This window comes from Carassius carassius, chromosome 5 (genome assembly GCF_963082965.1).
Source record: "Carassius carassius chromosome 5, fCarCar2.1, whole genome shotgun sequence".
Lineage (NCBI taxonomy): Eukaryota > Metazoa > Chordata > Actinopteri > Cypriniformes > Cyprinidae > Carassius > Carassius carassius.
The window spans coordinates 22,714,145-22,738,699 of NC_081759.1; the positions used below are offsets into that span (position 1 = coordinate 22,714,145).

The 24,555-nt window shown below is 38.9% G+C and overlaps 1 protein-coding gene across 1 annotated transcript in view; it reads right to left on the reverse strand.

Moving 5' to 3' along the window:
- adgrv1 (adhesion G protein-coupled receptor V1) overlaps positions 1-24,555 on the reverse strand; it is a 125,840-nt gene that overhangs the window by 60,795 nt on the left and 40,490 nt on the right. Inside the window, exons 21-67 of the mRNA XM_059550160.1 lie at positions 23,909-24,282; positions 22,856-23,032; positions 22,279-22,459; positions 21,997-22,190; positions 21,350-21,479; positions 21,074-21,157; positions 20,202-20,341; positions 18,796-19,405; positions 18,469-18,684; positions 17,967-18,182; positions 17,638-17,882; positions 17,382-17,563; positions 16,491-17,299; positions 15,858-16,067; positions 15,001-15,131; positions 14,792-14,891; positions 14,137-14,316; positions 13,892-14,055; positions 13,660-13,747; positions 13,040-13,118; positions 12,793-12,931; positions 12,561-12,702; positions 12,213-12,478; positions 11,887-12,062; positions 11,680-11,807; positions 11,432-11,601; positions 10,380-10,526; positions 10,142-10,222; positions 9,770-10,034; positions 9,522-9,644; positions 8,667-8,889; positions 8,368-8,572; positions 8,048-8,194; positions 7,461-7,716; positions 6,938-7,140; positions 6,154-6,330; positions 5,880-6,062; positions 5,601-5,780; positions 5,134-5,298; positions 4,468-4,588; positions 4,164-4,287; positions 3,883-4,021; positions 2,087-2,272; positions 1,459-1,694; positions 1,200-1,348; positions 421-619; positions 64-283 (exon numbers count right to left, since the gene is read on the reverse strand). Coding sequence (XP_059406143.1) covers positions 64-283; positions 421-619; positions 1,200-1,348; positions 1,459-1,694; positions 2,087-2,272; positions 3,883-4,021; positions 4,164-4,287; positions 4,468-4,588; positions 5,134-5,298; positions 5,601-5,780; positions 5,880-6,062; positions 6,154-6,330; positions 6,938-7,140; positions 7,461-7,716; positions 8,048-8,194; positions 8,368-8,572; positions 8,667-8,889; positions 9,522-9,644; positions 9,770-10,034; positions 10,142-10,222; positions 10,380-10,526; positions 11,432-11,601; positions 11,680-11,807; positions 11,887-12,062; positions 12,213-12,478; positions 12,561-12,702; positions 12,793-12,931; positions 13,040-13,118; positions 13,660-13,747; positions 13,892-14,055; positions 14,137-14,316; positions 14,792-14,891; positions 15,001-15,131; positions 15,858-16,067; positions 16,491-17,299; positions 17,382-17,563; positions 17,638-17,882; positions 17,967-18,182; positions 18,469-18,684; positions 18,796-19,405; positions 20,202-20,341; positions 21,074-21,157; positions 21,350-21,479; positions 21,997-22,190; positions 22,279-22,459; positions 22,856-23,032; positions 23,909-24,282 — 9,260 coding nt within the window. The remainder of the gene's footprint in view (positions 1-63; positions 284-420; positions 620-1,199; positions 1,349-1,458; positions 1,695-2,086; positions 2,273-3,882; positions 4,022-4,163; positions 4,288-4,467; positions 4,589-5,133; positions 5,299-5,600; positions 5,781-5,879; positions 6,063-6,153; positions 6,331-6,937; positions 7,141-7,460; positions 7,717-8,047; positions 8,195-8,367; positions 8,573-8,666; positions 8,890-9,521; positions 9,645-9,769; positions 10,035-10,141; positions 10,223-10,379; positions 10,527-11,431; positions 11,602-11,679; positions 11,808-11,886; positions 12,063-12,212; positions 12,479-12,560; positions 12,703-12,792; positions 12,932-13,039; positions 13,119-13,659; positions 13,748-13,891; positions 14,056-14,136; positions 14,317-14,791; positions 14,892-15,000; positions 15,132-15,857; positions 16,068-16,490; positions 17,300-17,381; positions 17,564-17,637; positions 17,883-17,966; positions 18,183-18,468; positions 18,685-18,795; positions 19,406-20,201; positions 20,342-21,073; positions 21,158-21,349; positions 21,480-21,996; positions 22,191-22,278; positions 22,460-22,855; positions 23,033-23,908; positions 24,283-24,555) is intronic.

Below are 24,555 nucleotides of genomic sequence, written 5' to 3' on the forward strand. Positions count from 1 at the left end.
ACATAATAATAATGATATTTCATGGTTCTGGAAGTGTGAGGTCATAGTCTAGACGGGGCTCACCGTGGCGTTTCCCAGCAGCCCATCCGCTCTCTCTACAAACAGGGTCAGTCTGAGGGTGCTGTTTGGGTTTGGAACAGTGATGGCGCTTTGGTTGATGAATCGTACAACACCATTTGGCGAGTCACTCTTGGCAATTGTAATTCGTGCAATTAGCTGAGCTCCAAGTATGGCACCTCCTGTGGCACCAGTGAGTTGCATCTCAAATATCTCATTCATTTCACTGGGTGGAAGACAAGAAATTATTCAATGAAATATGCTACAAGTTCACAAAACTTATCAACAGTACAATATTAAATCAGTTAACCAACATCAAATAAGAGCATACAGTATATAGCAAGTTAATAACCCAATCCTTACCTCTCTGTGTCATCCACTATGGAAACATTGATATAGCGGAGGATTTGGCCATGCTCAAAGGTGACGGAGCCATTGAGCAGGATGTAATCTGAATAAGGTTGAGCAGTCAGACCTTTGGAGATAAACTCTGCTGTGACCTGGCCATAGGATCCAACCCGCCTCAGTACAGGGATGGACAGAACTCCTACATCCTCCTCAACTGAGACATAAAAATAATTGGAGAGACTGACAACGAATATTTGTATGCACCATGCACTTTTACATACCAGTGTTATTTTATCTGTATACTAGTATAATATTTAAAAACATTTTTAAGTTTCAAGTTTCATTTTGCAATATGCTTCTGTCACTGTTACCTTTTTAAAATATATTTCTAATTTTAATTTCTATTTAATTCAATAGAAATTTTAGTGTGATTTTCTTTAGATATTAAAATAATTTCTACTTTTTAAATCTAAACATTCAGAGAAAACGATTAAACGTAAAGTCTCAAAATGAATGTCTGTTTATCATATTGTTCATGATAAAGTTGTGATGTCTAAAATTACTTGTAACATTTAAAACTAACAACAGTATTAAAACCAAAAAAATAAATAAACTAATAATAATAAATAAATAAAAAATAAATTGATCTTTAAAATTGGCCATTTATCGGTTGACATCCATAAAATGAAAATAATTATTGGCCAGAAGTTTAACTATACATGTTTAAGTTAAGACTTTAATGACTCTTCAAAAAAAAATATTAAAAGAAATAAATAAGGAATGCATAAAAGTACCAGTGATGTTGACATATTTGGGGTCAAACTCCAGGATGCCCTCAGCATTGTCATTTTTCTGGATAATCACCATAAGGGAGGAGAGATTGCCAATAGCCGGAGGCTGGTCAATCTGTAGGCTGTACTCTCTCACTGTAAAATCCATTGAACTGAAAACAAAAAGGAAATAAATAAATTTGCAGTATGCATAAAAGCAGCTAGCTAATGCTATTTCAAGCTACCGCATGACTTGGGTTTTAGAGCGTAGGCTAAATTCTACCTGGCATTCAGAAGCTCTACTAGTGTAATGTTGAGGAAAAACTCCTCTGGTCCTTCTGGAAGGTCATCATCGAGAATAGTCAGCGTAATGACCCTTGAGCTCTCCCCAGGCCTGAAGAGCAGCCGACCAGAGGACTGTCCAAAATCCTGTCCACTGATCGCATTTCTGCCTTCTGTGTGGAAACTGACCCACACGCTGCCAAACAGGCCCATGGAGCGAACAATGGTTACGTTTACCTGGTAAGAGACAAGACAATGCTGAAGAAACAACTACCTTTGAGTACGAGTTCAAAGATATCACCATTCCCATCTCCTACAACTGATTCTAGTAAAACTGTAATGATCAAAGCTAACTTTGCATAGCCAGAGCTTACCCTGTGTGTTCATTTTTAAATTCAATATAGTCTTATTACCTCTGAACTACTCCATTAAACTCAACCTTGGGTTCATTAATTGTGACACAAAGACTTTCATAAAGAAAACTTTCCAGTGTTTTTTGTCATTGTATCAATGGTTGCTAGGCTATAGCTTTATGGATTTTTAAAAAAGTTTCAATGACTTTCCCAGTCAAGAGGAACAGGTCCTCTGGGTTGTGGTTTGTGTCTCATCAGTGCTAATGTCATGCTCACAGCTCTGTCCTCCTCAGTGGCACGCAAAGAGGCTTGGGAGAAGGAGAAGAGCCCATGGGGAAGGTCACTGGCAGCCATAGTGATTGTGGCAAGTTGTCTGTCAGGGTTGATTTCTGAGCCTGGTGTTAGAGAGCTCAGTCTTAGCTGATAGACACGTCTTTCTTCTGGGATCTCATCATCTAGTGCCTGCAGGTAACAGGGAGAGAGAATAAATTTTCCTTTGAATTTTAGCAGTCTAACAATTTTTTATAGTTTACATGGGAGAAGTTTGGGGGTTAGTACCATTTTAGTTTTTAAAAAAATTAATACTTTTATTTAGCAAGGGTGTTCAACCAGCTTTCTATGTTCCTTGTACAGAACAACCTCCTGGACAGCAACCTATCTGGCTTCAAAAGTTGCCACTCAACTGAGACTGCTCTGCTCTCGGTTACTGAAGCCCTGCGACTGGCAAGAGCAGCTTCAAAATCCTCAGTACTCATCTTACTGGACCTGGTCTGCTGCTTTTGACACCGTTAATCACCAGATTCTCCTGTCCACCCTCAGCAAGATGGGCATCTCTGGAACCGCACTCCTGTGGGTTAAGTCCTACCTCTCTGACAGATCCTTCAGTGTGTCTTGGAAGGGTGATGTTTCTAAGTCACAACACCTTGCTACTGGGGTTCCTCAAGGCTCAGTACTTGGACCACTTCTCTTCTCCATCTACATGACGTCATTAGGATCTGTCATTCAGAAGCATGGCTTTTCTTATCACTGCTAAGCTGATGACACCCAACTCTACTTCTCAATCCAACCAGATGACCCGACGGTAGCTGCTCGCATTTCAGCCTGAGTGACATTTCTAGCTGGATGAATGACCATCACCTTCAGCTTAACCTTACGAAGACAGAACTCCTGGTGATTCCAGCTAACCCATTGCTTCATCACAACTTCTCTATACAGCTGGGTTCGTCAACCATTACTCCTTCGAGGACAGCCAGAAACCTAGGAGTTGTGATGGATCATCAGTTAAGCTTCACAGACCACATTGCTACAACGACCTGGTCCTGCAGGTTTGCCTTATACAACATTAGGAAAATTAGACCCATCCTGTCAGAGCAAGCCACCCAACTTCTTGTCCAAGCTCTTGTTCTCTCCAGACTGGACTATTGTAATGCTCTCCTGGCGGGCCTTCCTGCATGTACTGTCAAGTCTCTGCAATTGATCCAGAATGCAGCAGCAGCAAGGGTTGTCTTCAATGAGCCAAAAAAAGCTCACGTTACTCCTCTCCTCATCAGGTTACACTGGCTACCAGTAGCTGCCCGCATCAAATTCAAGGTACTGATGCTTGCCTACAAGACGACCACTGGCACGGCACCAACATACCTAAACTCACTTGTTAAATCTTATGTGCCCTCCAGAAGTTTGCGCTCTCCAGGTGAACGATGCCTTGTGGTGCCATCCCAAAGAAGTTCAAAATCACTCTCACGGACCTTTCCTGGACTGTGCCCAGCTGGTGGAATGACCTCCCAATCTCAATTCGTACGAGTCTTTACTCATTTTCAAGAAACATCTAAAGACTCATCTTTTTCACCTGCACTTAACAAACTAATACTAGCACTTTTCCTTTTCTTGTCTTTTCATTTAAAAAAAAATGTAAATGTAAATATTTCACAATATTACTGTTTTCACAGTATTACTGTATTTTTAATCAAATGAATGCATCATAGTCATAGTCATAGTCAGCGTAAGAGAGTTTCATTTTTACAACCCCAACCCCAAACTTTAGAGTGACCATGTGTATTTCTTAGCTGTTTTACCGTCAGCTGAATTGTAGCTGCAGACTGGCGGTCTTTCATGACAACTTTCCCAGAGGTCTCCTCAAACTCTGTATCTGAAGCTGTGGTGATGTTCCAGAAGATCTGAATTTCACCAAAGATTCCTGGACCTCTTACAAGACTGCAATTGATAGGACACACTTCATCTTCAGATTAGGGCATTGTTAAGGAAATCCGTTTTGGCATTTTTGTTTGTGAATTCTGTTTGGTGAAAAATTAAAGATACAGTAACCTCTGTTGGTTGGAGAAGGTGAGAAGTTTACCTGACCAGAGCTGTTCCATTGTAATTGTTTCTTGGCTCGCCAATCAACACATTCCTGCTAGAATCAGCTATTCCTACAGTTCCCAGGGCACCCATATCAGCTTGAATTACAACCGTAGCAATACCTGATGAAAAAAAAAAGTAACTGATGTAAAAATATGACCTCCAAGAATATAGACAATACGATATATACTGAAATATCCTGCTCTATGAAAAAGGGAAACATTAACGTTCAGACATTTTTGAAGACAAGAAACAATAACTGTTTCCCAGATGTTATCAGTAGTGATAATATGCTGACAAACCTCTAACTGGATCAATGACAGGCTCATTCTTTGGAGAGAGCAGCTGGATAGTGAATCTTTCCTCTCCCTCCAGAACAGCATCGGCCAAAGCCTGAACCACCAGAGTTTTCTTTGACTCAGTCTACAAACAATAAGATAATTTAACAACTGTGATTATCTCACTGCGGCATAGGTAAAAGTGCTGTTCAATTAATTTAAAGTGATAGTTCACCAAAAAAGGAAACTTCTGTCATGCATTACTCACCCTCATGTTGTTCTAAACCCGTAAGACCTTCGTTCATCTTCAGAACACAAAATAAGATATTTTAGATGAAATCCAAGAGCTTTCTGCCCCTCCACTAGAGTACCACGGTGAATGCGTGTGTTGCTGCTGATGCAATTACATGCGTCGTGGTATTCTTGTGAATGGAGGCAGACTGTCCCATAAGAGAAGAATCTGTTATATGAAGTCGTGGTGGTGGTTTAGTATACTAAGACCCCGGTAGTACCCTTGCATTCTGTGTAGGGTCAGAAAGTTCTCATCAAAGATTTCATCAAAAACATCTTAATTTGTGTTCTTACAGGTTTGGAACGACATGAGGGTGAGTTATTAATGACATAATTTTCATTTTTCGTTAAACTATCCCTTAGACAATTGTCATATTCATATTCACCACCCATACTTACTCCATTAAAAATGAGAGTTCCATTACGAGGGCTTAGGTCATCTCTGCCCTCTTCCTGCAGAAGCCATATCAAATGCACCACTCCTTCACCTCCTGAGCTACGCACTACGGTCAGTGTAGCTAAAGAAGCTGGGTCATTTAGGAACCGTGGCTCAGACACAGACACCTGAGGCAAGATAAAGCATGTTACTAAGGTCCATCTTTTCAGTCGAGCAATTTAAGGCTTTTATAAAGTAACCACAAGGCATTCTAATCTAATGGCAGTAGTTAATCACAGGCTTACATCTTCCCAAAAAAAGTTGCCATGAAGAAGTTCAAGCAAAAAGTTACTTTAGAGTTAATACAGAAATGCCTCAGATATCCAGAGTGGACCACTCACAAAAAAAATCACAAGTACAACAATTAAAGCACATAGGCTAGGCAGCAAAATGGTAATATAAAAGAACTAATATGATAAATATTATTTACCATTAGCTCTTCAAACCCGAACCGACCAAAAGGTGAATCATTGGCCGGGATGCTGATTACCACAGCTGTCTCGTCCCCCAACCTCGCACCTCCAATGACTCGAACCAGTTTCACCATAAACGTCTCTGTGGACTCCACAACTGTGTCATCAATAATGGTGATCTCAATATAAGCCACTGTCTGTTAAAAATAGATAATAGATAAAATAGAACTTAAAAATACATACAGCAGTAACATATTAAATTATACAGTATATATATTTCTGATTTTAATCTTTACCTGTCCATCTTGAAAGGTAAGGTTTCCAGAGGAAGGACTAAAATCTTCAGTGTTGGCTGTGACCGTTTGTGCCTCCCAGTAAAGCACCAGTCTACCAGATCTACCAGCCAATCGCATGACAGCCAAGCGAAGGATGTTTCTAGGTGATGGTACCTCAAATGCCAGCACTGCCCCAGAAACATCCTAAAAGACAAGGGATTGCAGAAGCATGTTCATTCTTCATTCAGAATAAAACTGGTACAAAAAACACAATTAGAATTAATTGTGAATCAACCTTTGAGACATTAAAACTTAGGACTCCTCTTGGATCATCGTTCTCTTGGATGGTGACCTCAGCTATCTCCAGACCAGGTCTCCTCACACTGGGCTGAGCTGCTCCTGTGTCTCCACCCAACAGTTCAACTCTAGTGATGTTTACAAGGAATGCCTCAGCCAGTTCAGGAACATCATCCTAAAAGCAAACACATAAACCGTATACCATCCAAGGATTAATCCAATTTTAATCATTATCTGCATGCATATCACATACTGCATAAGTTAAAACCCCTAAGAGACCTCATACATCTTAATATAAGGAATAATTTCTTTAGCAGATTCTAAGAAGCATCCAAAAAGCCTATGTACAATTCATTCTAAGAACATGTTGATTTATGTCAGTAGTCTGAGTCATAAACTTTCAGCCCAAACAAATTCAACATGTGGTTTTTGGGGCTGGACAATATGCAAAAAATATCTAACGACCACTGCAATTTACAAGGCACAAGCTATTCCAGGAACAAACTGAAAAAATAAAATAAAGTGGGGTTTCTGTGGTGGTTATAGTAACTGACTGTTGGCTTGTGCTGTATGAGTAGTTCAGCCTCAGCATAGTGTGTCCTCAGAATGAGTGACCTGAGACTAACTGGGAATGTTTTTGCAAGAAGATCCATGTATTCATTCATATATTCAGGCTGCATTTACTTAATTAAAATGACAGTGAAAACAGTAATATTGTGAAATCTTCTTTATTAGATGGCATCTCAGTGAAGCAGTCAGATTAATTGGGTTTTAATACTCACCGGCAAGATGGTAATAGATACCAAGACAACAGTAGCATTTTCTTTCATGATGACTGTGGCTTCTTTGGCTACATAGTCAGTTCCCTCACTAGCCTGATTAACAGGTGGCAGGTGGAGGGCCGCTTTGGTGGTGTAGTAAACTAATACATCCCTTGATGCTCCTTGATCTCTCACAATACTTAGTGTAATGTTGCTTGGGCTCTCTGAAGTGAAAGCAATAAAAAAATGTAAATAATTACATCAGTGTATTTCAATATATTTCATATTATAATGAATTGAGCAATTATGTATAAAAAAAAACCCCACTACATTTCTAAACTACTTCCAAGACTAAGTATAGGACTAAGACATTTGTATATATTTATTATCAGTAATTTGGATTGCAGGAAATGATGACATGTTGACTTAAATATTGTGTTGGCACACCACAGCAATGTTTTTGGCTGTCTTAGCCATTCATACGCTGTTGATTATATTATTGTGCTACGTTGAACTGAGACAAAGTTAAACACAAATGGATTACTTGGAGGTTCTGGCGTAATGAAGTACTGGGAATCGAGATGCCAGCCAATGACTCCGTAGGGTGAACCATTCGCTCTAATAGTCAGGTTTGCTTGGGTACGCTGAGGGTCGATCATGGCTCCTCTGGACAGCTGAATTATCCCAATCGTTATGACCTTGGTCAGGACAAGGGTGACTTTTTCTGCTAACTCTGGAATATCATCAGCTAATACACTCAGTGAGATGGTAGCAACAGCCTGGCTCTCAGAAAATGTCACCTACATGAAAAACAGACAGAGAGGATGTAAAGAGGTCTGTAATTCATAGTACATTGTGGTTATACCATATGTGGACATTTTGTTGTCCCAATTGGGAGGTTTTTATAATAAGTATGAATAACAGGTGCTTTAAATAGTACAATGTTTTTGTAAACAGATGCTTGAACCTTTTAATTACATATGTAACTGCTGCTACAAATGGCAGCTTATAGTTAGAATTGTGATTTTGGACTAGAACAACAGTCTGCGATACAAATGTACTATTTAAAACATGCAGTTCAGTCAAATGTTATAACTAAAACAATTAAAAACAGAAAGCAGCAGCTCTTACCACTCCTGAAGTGGGGAAAATGTCCTCCAGACTACCATAGGCACTCCAGTGTACTGTTAGTCTGCCAAACCTGCCTCTCCTCCTCTCAATGCTCAGAGAAACAGGGTTATTATCCTCCAACTCATCCACCTCTCGCATTAAAGAGTTCTGTATACAAATATATTCCTGGTATCATCAACAGTGCACCAATGTCTTGGATTTAAATCTGGCAATACTTTTACACTATTAAAGATCACGCCATGACATTGGGTTTTGTGAGTTGTACTGCATATTCAGATAACAGCATCTGTGAAGCACACAATGTATTCTGATCTTTATACCTGTGCAAAGCCTATAATTCCATAAGCATCATCATTAGCTGGAATGAACAAGGTCACTTGACCACGAAAGCCAATTTCTGCCCCTCCTTTGGGGTTCTTGAGGCTGACACGAAAATGTTCTTCCTCCTCAGGAACATCATCATCAATTACATTCACTGCTATTTCTAGCTCACGGACACCAGGTTGGAAAAAAAGCTCTCCTGAACTGAGGATAAGAGATGGAAATATCAATGACCATCAGCATTAGACAAACATTTAAATATAGAAATCAAACTGTTTACTTAGGAATGGTAACATACTTGGGGATGAAGTCAGATTGGTTGGAAACTGAGGTCAGCTCATATACAACAGAACTTGATTCTCCAGTGGCTACGATAAGACTTTTAGTAGAATTGAGAGAAGGAACAAGCAGGTACAGGAATTGTTGTGCAGACAGAGACTGCAGTACTTCAGCAAACTGCCTCAGATCTGACCTCCATGAGTACAGTACTGAACCTCTTAGACCCGCAAGCAACAGGTGAGCTACGACAAAAAGAAACTTGTTAATCTAATTTCTCAGTACAGATAGTTTTGCTGTATACTGTAAATGACACAAAGCCTAAACAACAGATATGCTTGCAAGGCAAACAAATAGTTAAATATACAAGTGAGACAAGACAAATCAAAATTTATGCAAACAAAATGATTGTGCCGTTTTATTTTGTGCATGTACTACTTTTTTAAGGAATCAAAAAGAAAGTTCAAAAGAATAAAGCAGAACATAACAAAAAACAAAAACAAAAAATATTATCAATGTAAAAGTATTTAATATCACTTTTAATTTAATGCATCCTTGAGGAATGAAATGATTTTTAAGAAAAACTAAATAAATACATAAATAACTGGTACTTGAAGCAGTGCAAAAAATTATTTTGTATGAATGTTGGTGCAAGAAATAGTCTGTATATTAGCCATAACCCAACCATTTTTGAGGAATATCAATGCAATTCTGTTTAGCAAGTGCTATTATTATGACATGTAAATTGAAATACCAGTAAACTAAGGCATATAATTTTGGTAAAGACAAAATATAGGTAAAAATACGCTTAACAGTGGAAACACACTAAATGTGATATTATTTAAACAGACTGCACAAAATTTGTCTGGCAACTCACATATTCCAGAAGGAGGGGTAAAGGGGTGGACTGAAAAGAGGCCGGGAAATGAGATGGACTGTGTCTGCTGGAAGAAGTTTTGCTGAGAACCCCACATAAACACTTCACATTTTGAGCTTGGACCTTTTCATGGTGAACAATAAAGACAATGTGAATGTTAGATTCTGATACAGGGCAGCAATGCTCATACAGTGTCGAAACATCTTCAAATTTAAAATACTCTTGAACTGTAACACTACATATGATACCTTCAGTAATGATGAGGAGGAACGTATCTCCTCCCATCTGAAATGATTCCACTTGATTGACTCGAGCACTGACTTCTAAGGTTTGAGGGTTTTGGAAACGTCCATTACTCCACTGGTAAACCAAACACGGTGATGTCGTTCTGTTCATGCACACAGCCAGGTGCTGTACGTTGCTGCTGCCTCGTCTGAAGGGTATGGCTGTGGTAATGTCTTGCAAGTCAAGACTTTGACGAAGGGAGAATGAGCCTCCATCCCACACAAAAATCTTAAGACAGAGAGGAATGATCTCAGTAAAGTATTTCTTATGATTGCTATTTGAATGCTTCCAATTAGAACTCCAAGTTTGTATTTTACATGTCAGACTGAGTATACCTCACTAGAAGCAATCAAATATTGCTGGAGTTCAGTGGAGAAGTGTTTAACGCTGAAACTGTTCACAGTAAGAGTCTGCTCCTACAAAAGGGGACAACATTGAACAATATAAATATATCGCATCAGAAAATACAAATCTGACTAAAGTGAGATGAATCACAAGTCTATTACAGGATAAGCACACATGTAGCTTTGTCGATGGCAAATAAATAAAAAGATAAACTGGCAGCATACTCACTTGAGTTAGGTTGAGGTCTGCCTGAAGGCGAAATAAACTGATTGTGGCAGTTAATGACACATTGCTGTGTGCATGGGAAACTGCCACATAGCTGGAGCCATTGACTGTAAAACCCACACAAGAGCTGGGATTCTGGATGCTGACAAACTATGAGAAACAGAGTGAAAGAGAGAAAAGAAATACAAAACAGAAACAAACAAATAAAAGAAATACTTATTGTCTTGCATTGACAAGGTATGATTACAATCTTAAAAAAACTATAAATAAATTACAAAATAAAAAATAAATACATGCATTAAAATTAAAAAAAGGATTTTAAAGTGAGTTCAAATCAATCAATCAATCAATCAATTTTTGCCTGAACTTCATATGATATTGGTTGCACAGACTGCAAATGTATTTTCTTAACATTTAATTTGACCCAAACACAGAAATGAACCAAATTTACATTGTATGATTATATGAATACATTTACATTTACATTTAATCATTTAGCAGACGCTTTTATCCAAAGCGACTTAAAAATGAGAACAATAGAAGCAGTCAGGTCAACAAGAGAACAACAACAGTATACAAGTGCCATGACGAGTCTCAGTTAGTCTAGTATAGAACGCATAGCCAGGTTTTTTTTTTTTTTTTTTAATAAATGAAAAGACAAGAAAAGGAAAAGTGCTAGTATTAGTTGGTTAAGTGCAGGCAAAAAAGATGAGTCTTTAGATGTTTCTTGAAAATGAGTTGTTTTTTCTTGAAAAAAGAGCTGTACGAATTGAGATTGGGAGGTCATTCCACCAGCTGGGCACAGTCCAGGAAAATGTCCGTGAGAGTGATTATTAGCATTAGCTGCTATATTTAGGAAACTGAACAAGCATTACAATTTTGAGTGCATTTTCTTCTACCAAAACACAGAGCATTGAGCTTTTTTTTGTTCTGTATGCATTTTTTTTTTAGATAGGACAATGTATCTGAAATGTGAAATGACTGGGAGGACAGAGGGGAACAGAACAGGCCAAAGAGTTTGCATGCAACATGTTTTAACTGAATTTAAAGCATACCTCCACAGGTACCAAGACACCCTGCCATTTGTAGAGCACAGCCTGGTTCTGAGCTGGACCTCTGAGCAGCCTCAGGACCACAGCAGAGTCTTCATTGGGCACTGCACACCAGACTGACGCCAAGTTATCCTTGACAGACTGATATACAGCCAACACTGGCTGTTCACCTCCTACAAATACATTAAACAATCAGTGGTCAAACAGCTTTTGAAAAACACCAAAATAAGCCTACTAGTGCAATTTCTTACTCATGCCAAATGCTGTTCCTGACCGGGTCTCCCATTCCACACTGACGGCTGACTCCAAGCCATTACTGCGAGATATTGTCAGGTACACCGTACCGTCATTCTCCTCCACGGTCATGGTGTCTAGAGTCCTGGAAAATACAAAAAATACAGTAGAAGCAGGGGTTGTATGAGTCCAACAAGCTTGTTTAAAACAGGCTGTGAATGTACCTGTTAAAAGATGGTGATATTCTGAAGAGTCCTAGAGGAGCCTGATTCTGCAGTACGGTGATGAAAGTCTGCATTGAGTTTCCCAGTCGAGCACCTCCGGCAGGGTTGGACAGAGTCACTGTGAATGTCTCATTCATTTCTGGCTCAGCATCCAGAACAGCCCAGATCTCCAAAGTCTAGAAAACAAATATGAAGACTATTTTCTTTGACAAAACACTGGTTCTTACATGTATTTTCTCAACTTAAAAAAAAATGGTTCCTTCATTATGCTTGGTTAACTATTTCATAAAATTTTCATTGCTCTGTAAGATCTTTTTATACTGTACCTTGAATCTGACTCCGTCCTCAAGTACCACAAAGCCAGAGGAAGGTGTGAGATCATCAGTGTACAGGGATCCATTGACATCAGTGATTGTGAACTGGACCGATACAGTACCAAATACACCCTGAGGAGGGTCTCGTATGATGTAGAGGGTGGCCACACTCTGCCCCAGACCTGACAATGAAGTGGGCTCCCTCAGCAGGAAATGTTCACTGTTATTGAAGGATATGATTCCATGGCCATCGTCATTGGCCAGAATAGTCACGGTAGCTGTGAAAACACATTAGAGAAAAATTATATGGTACTGATCATGGACGATCATGAATGTTCAGTGTCTCCCAGCATACCAGACCTGTAGTGTTTTCTCCCAGCTGCAGCCCTGCTGATGGATTTGCCAGAATTAACTGAAAGGTCTCATCCCCTTCAGGAATGGCATCATTTAAAATCTGAACTTCGATAAACTTGTGCCGTTCTCCATCCACAAAATGGATCATCTGTGTAGGTATATATCGTCAATAATTATTAACAATAAATGCTGAATAGTTCATTGGATTTAAAAACTAGAAAGAGTGTTTGTGACTCACTGATGGGGTAGCATTGAAATCCAGACCCAACTGAGCCTCGAGATTCTGGGCATAGAAGAACAGGGACACATTTCCATACATCCCGGCATCACGGTACGCCACCAGAGTTAACACGCCAATTGTCTCATTAATCACATAGCTGAGGAGAAAATACATACATTACCTAGAGATTTTTACTCACCATAAAAGTTAAAGATACCATGGTTCACATAAGTTGAAAAAAAAAAAGACAAAAGGGTGCTCGTACTCTATGTTTTGCCAGCCAATGATCCCTTGGATTCCATCATTAGCATTAATAATGATCTCTGCTACAAGGCCTTCAGTACCTGGAAAGACAGGAATACATCAGAAAAATAAAATAAAATAAAATAGTTTAAGGGTAAGGATAATAGGCAATGGCAGCATGCTTTGGGGTTTCAGGAAAAGCACAATAAAAAAAAAACAGGTAACTTGCAACATTATTAATCATCAACTATTACTACACCAATAGTCATGTACAAAAAAAAAAAGGCTTCTACCAAGAGTCTTCACAAATCATTGATTATAAGCGAGGAGTGGGGACTGTATTTGGGAATGACAGAGTTCACACTGCTGCGAGCTCACACCTTACAAACACAGATTCTAGTTACAAAATGCCACTGACAATATGACAATAAGCACAAAGCACTAGAGCATATCAAGTACATGTTTGAGTACCATTACCTTTCAATGTAAAGAAAATCTCTATGAAAGAATGCAACAGGATTCAAGAAGAAATTATAATTGAAAGAAGAACCTAAAACCTAATTAAATGGGACTCATTTAACACAGAAAAGTGAAAAATTATGTAAAACAAAATCAATTTGCTTAATTATCTAATCATCTTACTTAGTTTAGGGGTGGTTGGGAGGGTGGTTATGAGGACAGCTGATGTTATATTGACTAAGAAAAACTCTTGCAGCTCAGGGATGTCATCCTGTTAACAACAAATACAAATATGTTAATTTAATTATGGTTAATACAATATGCCTGAGAATTAATAAGCATCTAAATAATAATTCATTAACATTAAAATGAAAACTGTAAGAATGTAGTCAATGTTAGATCAGCAGCATCATACATCTAAGATGGTGATAGGGATGGACACAGATGTCTGTCCATCCTGCATGATCACAGAACTGGAGATGTGTCTGAAGTCCAGGCCTGGCTGGGCTAGAGCTCCCTCAGTCTGTCTGAGGTCCTGCAAGGAGCCCTGCACAGTCTCATAGCTGATATTTACAGCACCTGTAGGGGAAAGTAGCAATATTTACATCCCCATAATCCAGGACAACACTTTGTTTGAATGATTTTGCAAGCGTAGCTAACCTGTTGCACCAAACTCTCGGTTTAGGAAAATCCTGATGGTGGTGTCTTTCTCATCTGTGGTCACTTTTAAGGATGAGGGGGCAATGCTGAGCAAACCAAACGGCTCGTCACTAGCTTCCACGCTTACCACTGCTTCACGACCCTGAGCATGCAGAGCTGCCATGCCTGTCTGGGTAACCCCTGAGAGAATTATATATTATACATGATTATAAAAAAAAGATATATATGTATATATATATATATATATATATATATATATATATATATATATCGTGTCCAGAATAAGCACAACTTAAACACATTCTAAAGTGTTCTTAAAGTGAAATGTGAGTGCACACTAAAGCTGAAGTGCAGATTGTGAGTAATTACCAAATTAACAAGACAATAACATAACAGTTAATGCTAACATAGTAAAAATTCTTTAAACAGAAATATGTAAACATCCTTAAAACAAGATCATTTACCTGAGAAGCAAAACTGTGAAAATTCTACATTCATAAATGTTAATAGTAAATCTTAGTGGCCTTGCTAAACATAAGATGAACTTGCATATAATAAATCTTAGTGGCCTTGCTAAACATAAGATGAACTTGCAATATACAGTGCATTAAACTTTCAAGGAAAACAAGTTCCTGTGTGTGTTTCTGATAAATACCTTTGGTTTGTATATTTGTTAGGATAACTCTGTACTCCTCTCTTTCTTCTGGTATGGTATCCTCAAGTAGCCTCAACACTATAGTATTATTTAACATTCCCTGAAATAGTAGTTGAGGTAGAACATTAATCGTTCATTGTCCTTTGAATTCACAAGTTTAAAAGAAATGATCAAATGATCTGGTAAAGCAACATTTTTTTATTCATTACCTCAGAGAAGAACAGAGTTCCAGAGGTGTCTGTAAAAGTTACTGAGACTCGAGGGCCTTCGATCCTCCATTCCACTGTGACATTTCCAACCGCGGGAGCTGTTCTCTCCACCAGCAGAGACAAACTCTCACCTGTTGAATACAAAGAACATCTAGCCTTACTTATTAACCATTATCTGGTATAATAAGACGTGGATTTTGCATTGGGTTTACTGGATTTAATAAAACCTCAACAAACTTCAAGTAATACAACCTCAGTTGATTTAGAAGCTAATTTTTATGAGATGTGAGTTCCTTTTCCTTATATAGGGATATAGAATTCACGTGTGCTGTCATGCATGCAAGGTGACACGAACCATCTTTCCCAATGTTGCAGCTGTTGCAGATCCCACTTCTCTCATCACATCTTGGTACTATGTTACTAGTTACTATGGAGCACAACCTGATGCCTATAATTATCCAATTACAACATGTTTAAAATGCCTCTACACTTGGGCACATACCCGTAACAGAAGTTAAATCAATTATGTTACTCTTAAAACCACCTCTGCCTGTTGAGAAATAACATGAATAAATACATTATGATGACTTCTTTAATTAAAAGCCCATTCACACCAGGGATGACTATAACCATAAGTTGTTGGAATCAGAATTATTTTCATTTTATTACATTATTTCCAACTGATGAATGATGAAAACCATTCTTGGACAATCAAAAATCCACCGCTTTAAAGAGTTTGAACATTTAAATAGAAACTCTTATATTGCCTTCTGTCACATCGCAGTGTTATGGACATCATTTGTGGTGTGAACAAGCCTTAACTGTAAAAGTGGAACAAAAACAAGAAAAACACAGACCCTCTCTGACGATGACAGATCTTGAAGCTGTGTGAAAGCCCACCACACCAGCTGCATTGTCATTGGCCAGGATGAGGATGGTGACTGTGTCCGAACTGGGAAGGATACGGCTGCCACCTTCAGTGCTCACTAACCCAAGCTGTAAAGTCTCATTGTCTTCAGGTTCCATGTCATCCATGATGACAAACTCAAGGGTCTTCTTTACATCACCTTTAAGGCACAGACAGGGGGCAATTTCAATGTTGAAAATGGACTTCAGTTTTTTTAGAATTCATTTATTTAGAATGATTTATATCAATTTATCCTTTATTTTATTGAATTAACCAAGATAGATGTTTGATTGATATTATTTTTTCAAATTATAGAAATGCATTTCCCTTATTCACAGACAGTTTTACAAAAACGGTATTATCAACACTTTTAACCCTGCGTTAAAAAGACCAAAGCAGCGATATCCCTGATTTAAGCTGCCAAAGGTGCATTATGTAAATAATTCCACCAGAGTAAAGTATGAATATTGAAAAAAAAAAGGTTAAAAACTCGGTAAAACTTAATCTAAAGTAAATAAAGTCAATCTCCTGACTTATTGTGACAAGTGTTTTCAGTACCACCAAAAGCACAAAGCAGACTTACCCTCTGCAAAGATGAGGGTATCCCCCGTTCCATTGAAGTCAGCGTTGGGTGTGGCACTGCCGCCAACATACTTCCACTCCACTGTTACCTGTCCCATACTGCCTCCTCTCCTCTCAATGACCAGCAGCACTGTTGTTTTTGGTTCCTCTCTCACTTCGAGATACAGACCATCTTGTGTGGCATTGGGGTTAATGCTATAGAGTAGAAATATTCCAAACGCATCTCCATTCATTGCTATAGTCACCAAAGCTGTGTCCGGCTGCTGTATTGTTGGCAAGTTCTTTGTAGTTGCGGTCATGTTGGCCAAGCTAACACTCAGGATTTTAATCACAAAACTCTCATCCACCTCTGGCAAAGAGTCAGTCAAGATGGGTACAGTAAGGTTAGCGACTTGCGATCTGTCTAGCATGGTTGCGGTCTGAGCCGTCATGGTTATGTAGTCGCTCCCAGCAACAGCCTGCGAGCTAAACAGCGAAGAGGCTGCTGTGGTGTTTTTTAAATAGGTGAAGGTTTGTGGGGAGGGACTCAGTTGTCTGGCCCCAGACGTTACCCAGAGGCAACTCGCTCTTGGGGTGTTGGTGAAGCTGAAAGCTTGGCAAGCTCGCTCTCTAAGGCAGAACGCAGCACAGAAATTCAGGACGTTTGTGTCTGTGGTGATGTTGATGGGTCTGCGGAGGGCATTGGATGGCGCTCCAGCCAGTGGAGAATCAAAGTAAACCAGGAAATTTCTGCCTTCCCTGAGAGCATTGCTTACGATATCAACTTCAGAGGTGCTATAAATGATCTCCAGCATCCCAAAGTTACCACCACTGCAGTGAAAACCACACAAAGAAGAAACATAACATACCATTCAAAGCAAAATTAAAGACATAGGAAAAACAGGCACATTACCTCCTTCGAACTGTAATGTTAGCAATATAGATCCCTTCCAGTGGCTCCTGGATGCGGTATACTGCTTGCTCAAAGTATATGGTTCCGTGAGGGTTGTCATTGGCAGGAACAATGATATCGACTACTTTTTCAGCCCCAATGTTACCACCATTGGTGGCACCTATGAGCTCAACCTTTATTACCTAAATTAAACAGAAACGCTCAAGTAATGTAGAGTTTTCATACATCCTTACAAAGCTTAAAAACCAACACTCACCTCTTCAATTTCAGGAACATCATCAGCCAAAACCTCAACTTTCAATGTCTTTAAGGTTTCTCCAGGAGCAAACCTGACCTCACCAGACAAAGGTCGCAGATCACCAGTGGCAGGTCTTCCATTGACTGTGGCTCTCCATTGGACATCCACATCACCTATAGTTCCAGCATTCCTCACTATGGGTAGGGACACCTCAAAAGCATTCACTGCTGGCTCCTCGACTGTGATGGGTGCAGCCTGAAAAACTAACCGTCAAAAAAACATGTAAAACACTGAACATGTTCCATTACTGAACTTCCATGACAAGCAGGCCATTCATAAAAACTAACCAAAAGATCCATATGGATCATCTGAGGGTAGGATGGTAATGATGGCCTGTGTAAGGTCCCCCAGGAGAGCGCCACCTGTGGTCTGGTTGAGAAGCTCAATTCGAAAGGTCTCTTCCAGTTCAGGCAACACATCATTGATGATGAGGATAGGGATGGGCTTGCTACTCTCTCCCTCCAGCAAAACCACATCAGAAGAGGCCACACTGTAGTCTTCACCTACATATGCCATTCAAAATCATATGATATGATTTAGAAATATACTGATATAAAATAGATATTCAGTTAATTCCATTAATATTTCATTCAATTTAATATGTAGAAACACACAAGTAAAATAGTTATATAGTTAAATACTACAATTTAAAACACATTTATACATTAGAATTTAAACCATGTTAAAACAGAAAATTATTTTTCTTAAAAATTAATTCCTAGAATATTCGAGAAAATAACATTCCACAACGTCCATGACAACAGAATTACATTTGTCATTAAAACTCACCCACTCTAGCGGTCAATGGAACTGCTCTGAATTTGACAGACACGTCAGCAAAAATCCCTCCAATACGCGTTACATTGATTATAGGTCCGACGTAGTACTCGTGCACACTCACTGCTGGGGAAGACAGTTGTAGCACCCCAAAAGCATCATCGCTGGCCTCTATAATGATCTGGGCAACTGTGGCATTCCGTGGGCCAAGTCGAGGGGAAAGGGCAACTGAAAAACCAAAAGTTACATTCAGTACACATCCTTGCTTTTTGTTTAAAGCAGTAATGCTTTGCACATTTCATAGTTTATAATTCAAGACACCTTACAAGTAACTTTTACCTGGTCTGGGTTGCAGCCCTTCAACTAAAGTGACGCTGACAAGTTCCAAAAACACAGACTCTGCTCTCTCCGGTTCCTCATCATCCAGTACCCTCAGGGTCACATTTACTTCACTCTGATTAACAGAGAATATCACAGACTCCACAACAGGCACAAAGTCATTCCCTGCACTGGCCCGACCTACTCCCAGTGTGCTATATGGAGCTGCATCAGTGTCCCTCAATGTTCGATATGTCACTCGCACCCTTCCCATTAAGCCTTTTCTCCTCTGTATGTTCAGGGTGATGACAGCATTTGCTTCTGGCACACGGATCAGTCTACTGCTGTCAGAGAAAACAAAAAGTCCATAAGGGTCGTCGCTGGCCAATACAGTCAGTGTGGCAGTAGTTTCCTTCCCGAGTCGACCATGAGAAACATTAGAGAGGCGGACTCTGAAGCTCTTGTCAAATTCTGGAATGTCATCTTGGGAAATCAGTAAGTAGATGCTTCCAACAGTCTGGCCCACCTCAAAGGTCACATTGCCAGATCTATATACAAGTTCTCCCTCTGAATTAGCATCTGCCTCCCAGTACACTGTCACACTGGACAGAGCGCCAAAGGTACGAATCACCTGAGAAAAACAGGAAACTTACTTATATTAAACATTAACTTTTTCTCTCATCTGTACAATTTGTTTTCAATGAAAATCATTTTTTACTTTTATTTATTTATTTTAATGACTCTAAAAATGTATATTTGTGAAAGGTCATGTGACACTGGAGACTGGAGTAATGAATACTTTGCCATCACTGGAACAAAATAAATGTTTAAATACACTGAAATATTAACAACTTTATTCAATAATTCTTCTCCTCCAAATCATGTGCTCCCCATTAATCGAGACCACTGATGTCACATGGACTATTTACCAATGTCCTTACTACGCTTCTGGGTCTGGGAACATTTCAGTTTTGTTGCTGTCTATGCAGGATCAGAAAGCTCTCAGATTTCATAAAAAAATTGTATTCGTGTTCTGAAGATGAACAAAGTTCTTACAGGTTTGGAACAACAAAAGAGTGAGTAATTAATGACTGAATTTTCACTTTTGGGTGAACTAACCCTTTAATGTATTTTTGATCACCTTGATGAGAATAAGAGGCCTCTTACAAAACCCAAAGGCAGTGAACTTTTTTTTCAAGATCTTGTCTATGATATAATTTCTGCTTGTTTATTGCACCACATGAATCATTTCGTTTTTTCAAATATTGTTATATATATATTTTTTTCTGATAAATAATTATAATTCTCTATGCATGTAACATACAGTATAAAAAATAATAAAAAAATAACTTTTTGAATAAATTCATAGACAGGACAAAAGAAACAGTGGTCATCATGACACAGTGATGATTATAACTGGGACTGACCTGCAGTACAACAGTACTCCTGCCCTCCTCAGGCTCTGTGCCATTCACAGTCAGAGAGTCGGCACTGAACTGGAAGACGCCGTGAGCCTCATCGGAAGCAGCAATGGTCACGATGATACGAGCAGCAGTGCCCAGGTTAGCTTCAGAAAATACATTTATCAGTATTTAAGCCATAATATAAGAGAAGAAAATAAGTAGACCCATTTTTACAGCTACTACTACTTTTAAAGACTCCCTAAAGAAGGGCACTAAGAAGCGTCACAGAGGTGAACAGTGACATTTTCAAAACATCATTTACCCCTATTGGCCTCCCTTAAACATAAAGGCTATTTGCTTTTCCCACGTTTTTCCTGGTATTGCTCGCAGGCCTTAGTACTATGTAAACAGCTTGGCAGAACTCTACAATCCAGAGTCTGGGGATTTGACTGTTATGGGCAGCTCTTAAACTTTACAACTTTTAATCTAGCACTTACAAAATAAAGCTTGTGTAAGGGGCGACCTCAATTATGCAATAAATCAACAAAAGAAAGAAAAACAAAGAGTAAGCAGCGAATAAGCATTGGTTAAAGAAGTTCTGTTGAAAAGATCTGCCAAGGACCAAATGATAGATAATGGGGCATAAAGTGCCACAGAAATGCCAAAGCAGGAGCAATTCAAGCAGTTGGGAAATAATAAACAAATATAAGTAAAACCACTTTTTACTTTGTTAATATGAAGCGCCACTTTAGTTTAATATACAGTCAAACCAGTGTATATATATATATATATATATTTTTTTTTTTTTTCCAAACAGAATCCAGTCTGGTATAACAGCAAATAATGGAAATGAGGAAAAACTATGAGAGAAAGATCTGTGTGAAAAAGAATCTTACCATGATGATAGTGAAAGGACGGAAGAAAGAAGTCAATGTCACTCTCGCCACTTCCACTGGCTTCGCTTGCAAATAATGGATCCACTTAAGGAGCACACAGGAGCCAGACAGGGATCACACATAGTACACATTGAAATCACACAGAATGTTCCATTATCATGCACAAACAGCATGAATGGAGCCCACAGGAGACAGTGCATGCGGAAACAGTGAAAGAAAAATCAAGAAAGTAAAAGAGAGGACACAGAATCAATCTGAACTGACCAATTTTCTTACCTCCTCCATTTGGATTATAAAGCTCCACTCTAAAGACTTTGTCCAACTCTGGGACCGAGTTGTCTATAATAGTCACATTGATGAACTTAAATCTCTCGCCAGGCAAGAAGTCTAGAAATCCCTCTGTGTCCTGTCAGAAGACGGAAAGGAATTGTGCCATTTTAATATACAAAGGAATTTTATTAGGGGATCTTGGTTAATGAAAAATGACTCTTATTGCTGTACTGTATAAGAGAGCAAAGACCAAAAACATATACACTGTTCAAAACCTTGAGGTCAATGACATTAATATGGTGAAATATTATTACAATTTAAAACAACAGATTTGTAATTTTAGTATATTTTTCAATTTAATTTGAATTGTTTCCTGTGATGGCAAGACATTACTCCAGTTTTTAGTATCATATGATCCTTAAGAAATCATTAAATGTGCTGATTTGGTGCTCAAGAATCACTTGTTTCAATTGAAGTTGTTTTTTTAAACATTAGGAATGTCATCTTCGATTTATTGCAATATTGCTTAATAAAATAAAAAATAAATGAAAGACTGAGTAAACAAATAAACCGACCCTAAATTTTACTTAAAATGTTTAAAACCCCAAAAAAAGTGTTCAACTGTCTCATAGTCTTATAGGAATTGTTGGTACCTCATAGTCCTCTGAACCAGCAGCTGTGAATGGAGACGTACGATAGCCCACCATCACCCTTCCCAGCAGTCCTTGTGCTCTGGCCACCAGCAGACTGACCACACCAGCCTCCTCTCGAACAGTCACATGGGCCTCCTCTAGTGCGGGTCTGATCATACCAGCAGGCACTGGGCTAGTTTGAAATTGCAGAAGGCCTGAAATTGCATTAATAACTAGTCAACTATGACAATCTGGCAGCATAAATGAAAGAATGAATCTAAAAGGGCAAATATAACAATTTACCATATGGATGATCACTGGCTTTGACTGTAATATTGTTAATGGCATTGTTTGGGTCGATGCTGGCTCCACTGGTAGGAGTGGAACCTGGTTTCCCATCACCTGATTCAGCTGACACCAGCCTAACCCGGAAGTGCTCATCAACCTCAGGCAGGTCATCATTTAGAACCAGCAGGTTTAAAACCTAGGAGACAAGAGAAATCAAATATAAAGGCATTTATGAGTGAGGCTTTGCCATTACTTAGCGGATTTACACTGTCAATTAATCAAAGTGGTTAAAACCACCACTAGATGGAGCCATATACATTTACAGTTTGGCTGTTAAAGAAATACAAATAAAATTAAGACTCAACTAAATTCATCAATGCAAACTTTTTTGCTATTTAAAACAAGTTCAAATTAATTTTTTAACTTATTTCTGTGTTTAAATATACAATCATCATGTGAACAGATGTAATGCAATGGCATGTAATTGCAGTTGTCCAGCCATTACAAATTAATGGGAATATTATAATGTTCCCCCTTAATTGGTGGTCCTGTGGTCATTAATAATAACTGCTTGAGAGGTTAATCCTGTTACCTCAGAGCGCTGGCCTGGCAGGAAATGGATGGAGCCTGTAACATTGGCAAAGTCCGAGGCATTTGACGAGTCTGCGGGTGAATCAACCTGAGTGACGGTGTAGTTTACATAGACATGATCCAGAGCGCCACGTGTGCGCTCCACTACACAGGAGATCATCGAGCCTTCCTCAGATATCTGATAAAGACAGGATAAAGGTCATTGTAAACCAACAATAGCACACACACACACAAATAATAATTTCAGGACAAAATCATTTTAAACCATTAAGAGTTTAGATGTTGTTAGGCTGAAATGTTATAAACTCTAACTAAGAAAAACAGATGTATTTTTGCCGATTTTGAGATACATGATCATTGAACACAGTTTACAGTCTTTACATTTCATGTTACTGGTTAAATAGAAAGGAAATTAGTTAATAAATGTCCGCTTTCCTTTTTCCTGCCTAGTCTTGTTTCTATTTGCTTAGAGCATATGAGAAAGCACATGCTGCTGTGTCTTTTCTGTCAGTAGTTGAGAGGTCCTCCTCTAAAGGAATTCACTGACCATCTGTCTTGTTTATCGAACAAGTCATTGGAGATGCCATGCATCCAATCTCCTTGAAGAGAAGAATGCATGCTCCATCCATCCAGGCGTGAAGACATATTAAATATACATGAAGACATGGTCTCACAACTAGAGGTCACATTACGTGCTTTCGGAGGGAAGGTTAACCAAACACTGACAAAGAAGCAACTTGGGTACTTAATTAAATAATACGGTTAGATGTTAACTCATTAGACCTTAATTGTGCTGGTCAGAAGGCTATCTGTAAGACAACATTACAAATTTCTCACTGGATGTCACCACTGGATATATGTTTTGCATAGTAAGAACTAGTTCTTGTTATGAGTCTTATAGTTTTTGCATTTGCATTTGCACTGACATTTGCAAAGTTGTTATGTGTTCATGCCATACAGTGACATTGCTTTATCTTTGGTTTTAAAATAAAATAAAAAGCTGACAAGCATAATGTAATTATATGAAGATATAAGATTTTTTTTTTGCACCTACATCTGGTATACAAGAACCAGTAAAGCCAAAAAGTCCATTGGCATTATCACTCTTCATGACCCTGAGGATGGCAGTAGGTCCGGGCATTGGCAGACGGGCTCCACCTTGAACAGCCACCAGTTGTAGGTAGAAAACCTCCTCACCCTCCTCTTCTTGATCGTCCCGTACTTGGACTAAAAACGACTTCAGTTTCTCCTCCTGCCTGTATGTCAGGTACCCTGACACATTGTGAAGGTCGTTCTTGGCTGGTTGGTTGTGGAGCTCATGAATCTCGGAGCGGTTGAGCCAGCTGGAGTACAGCCGGAGGTCTTGTAGAAGACCAGTGAAGCGCTGTTCACCATCTGGTTTGGAACCGATCCTAATAGGTGCAGCATCTGTATGGAAGAATTCAACACAAGGCATAAGGATGGATGGATGGATGGTGTGGCTTTTTGGGTAAACATCTTGGCTTGCAACCCCATTGGCTGCATGTTTACACCCCAGAAGATCTTGTGATAGAATGTTACCTGAGAGTGCTTCAGATGAATGGATTCCTGGAGATAATGTGAGAGGTATTTGACACTAAAGCATTGTACAGTAGGTTAATGTGTGGTAGCGAAGGCGTTTCGTTTTTACAGTTTTTCTAAGCAAAGCTAGGGTATTCTGAG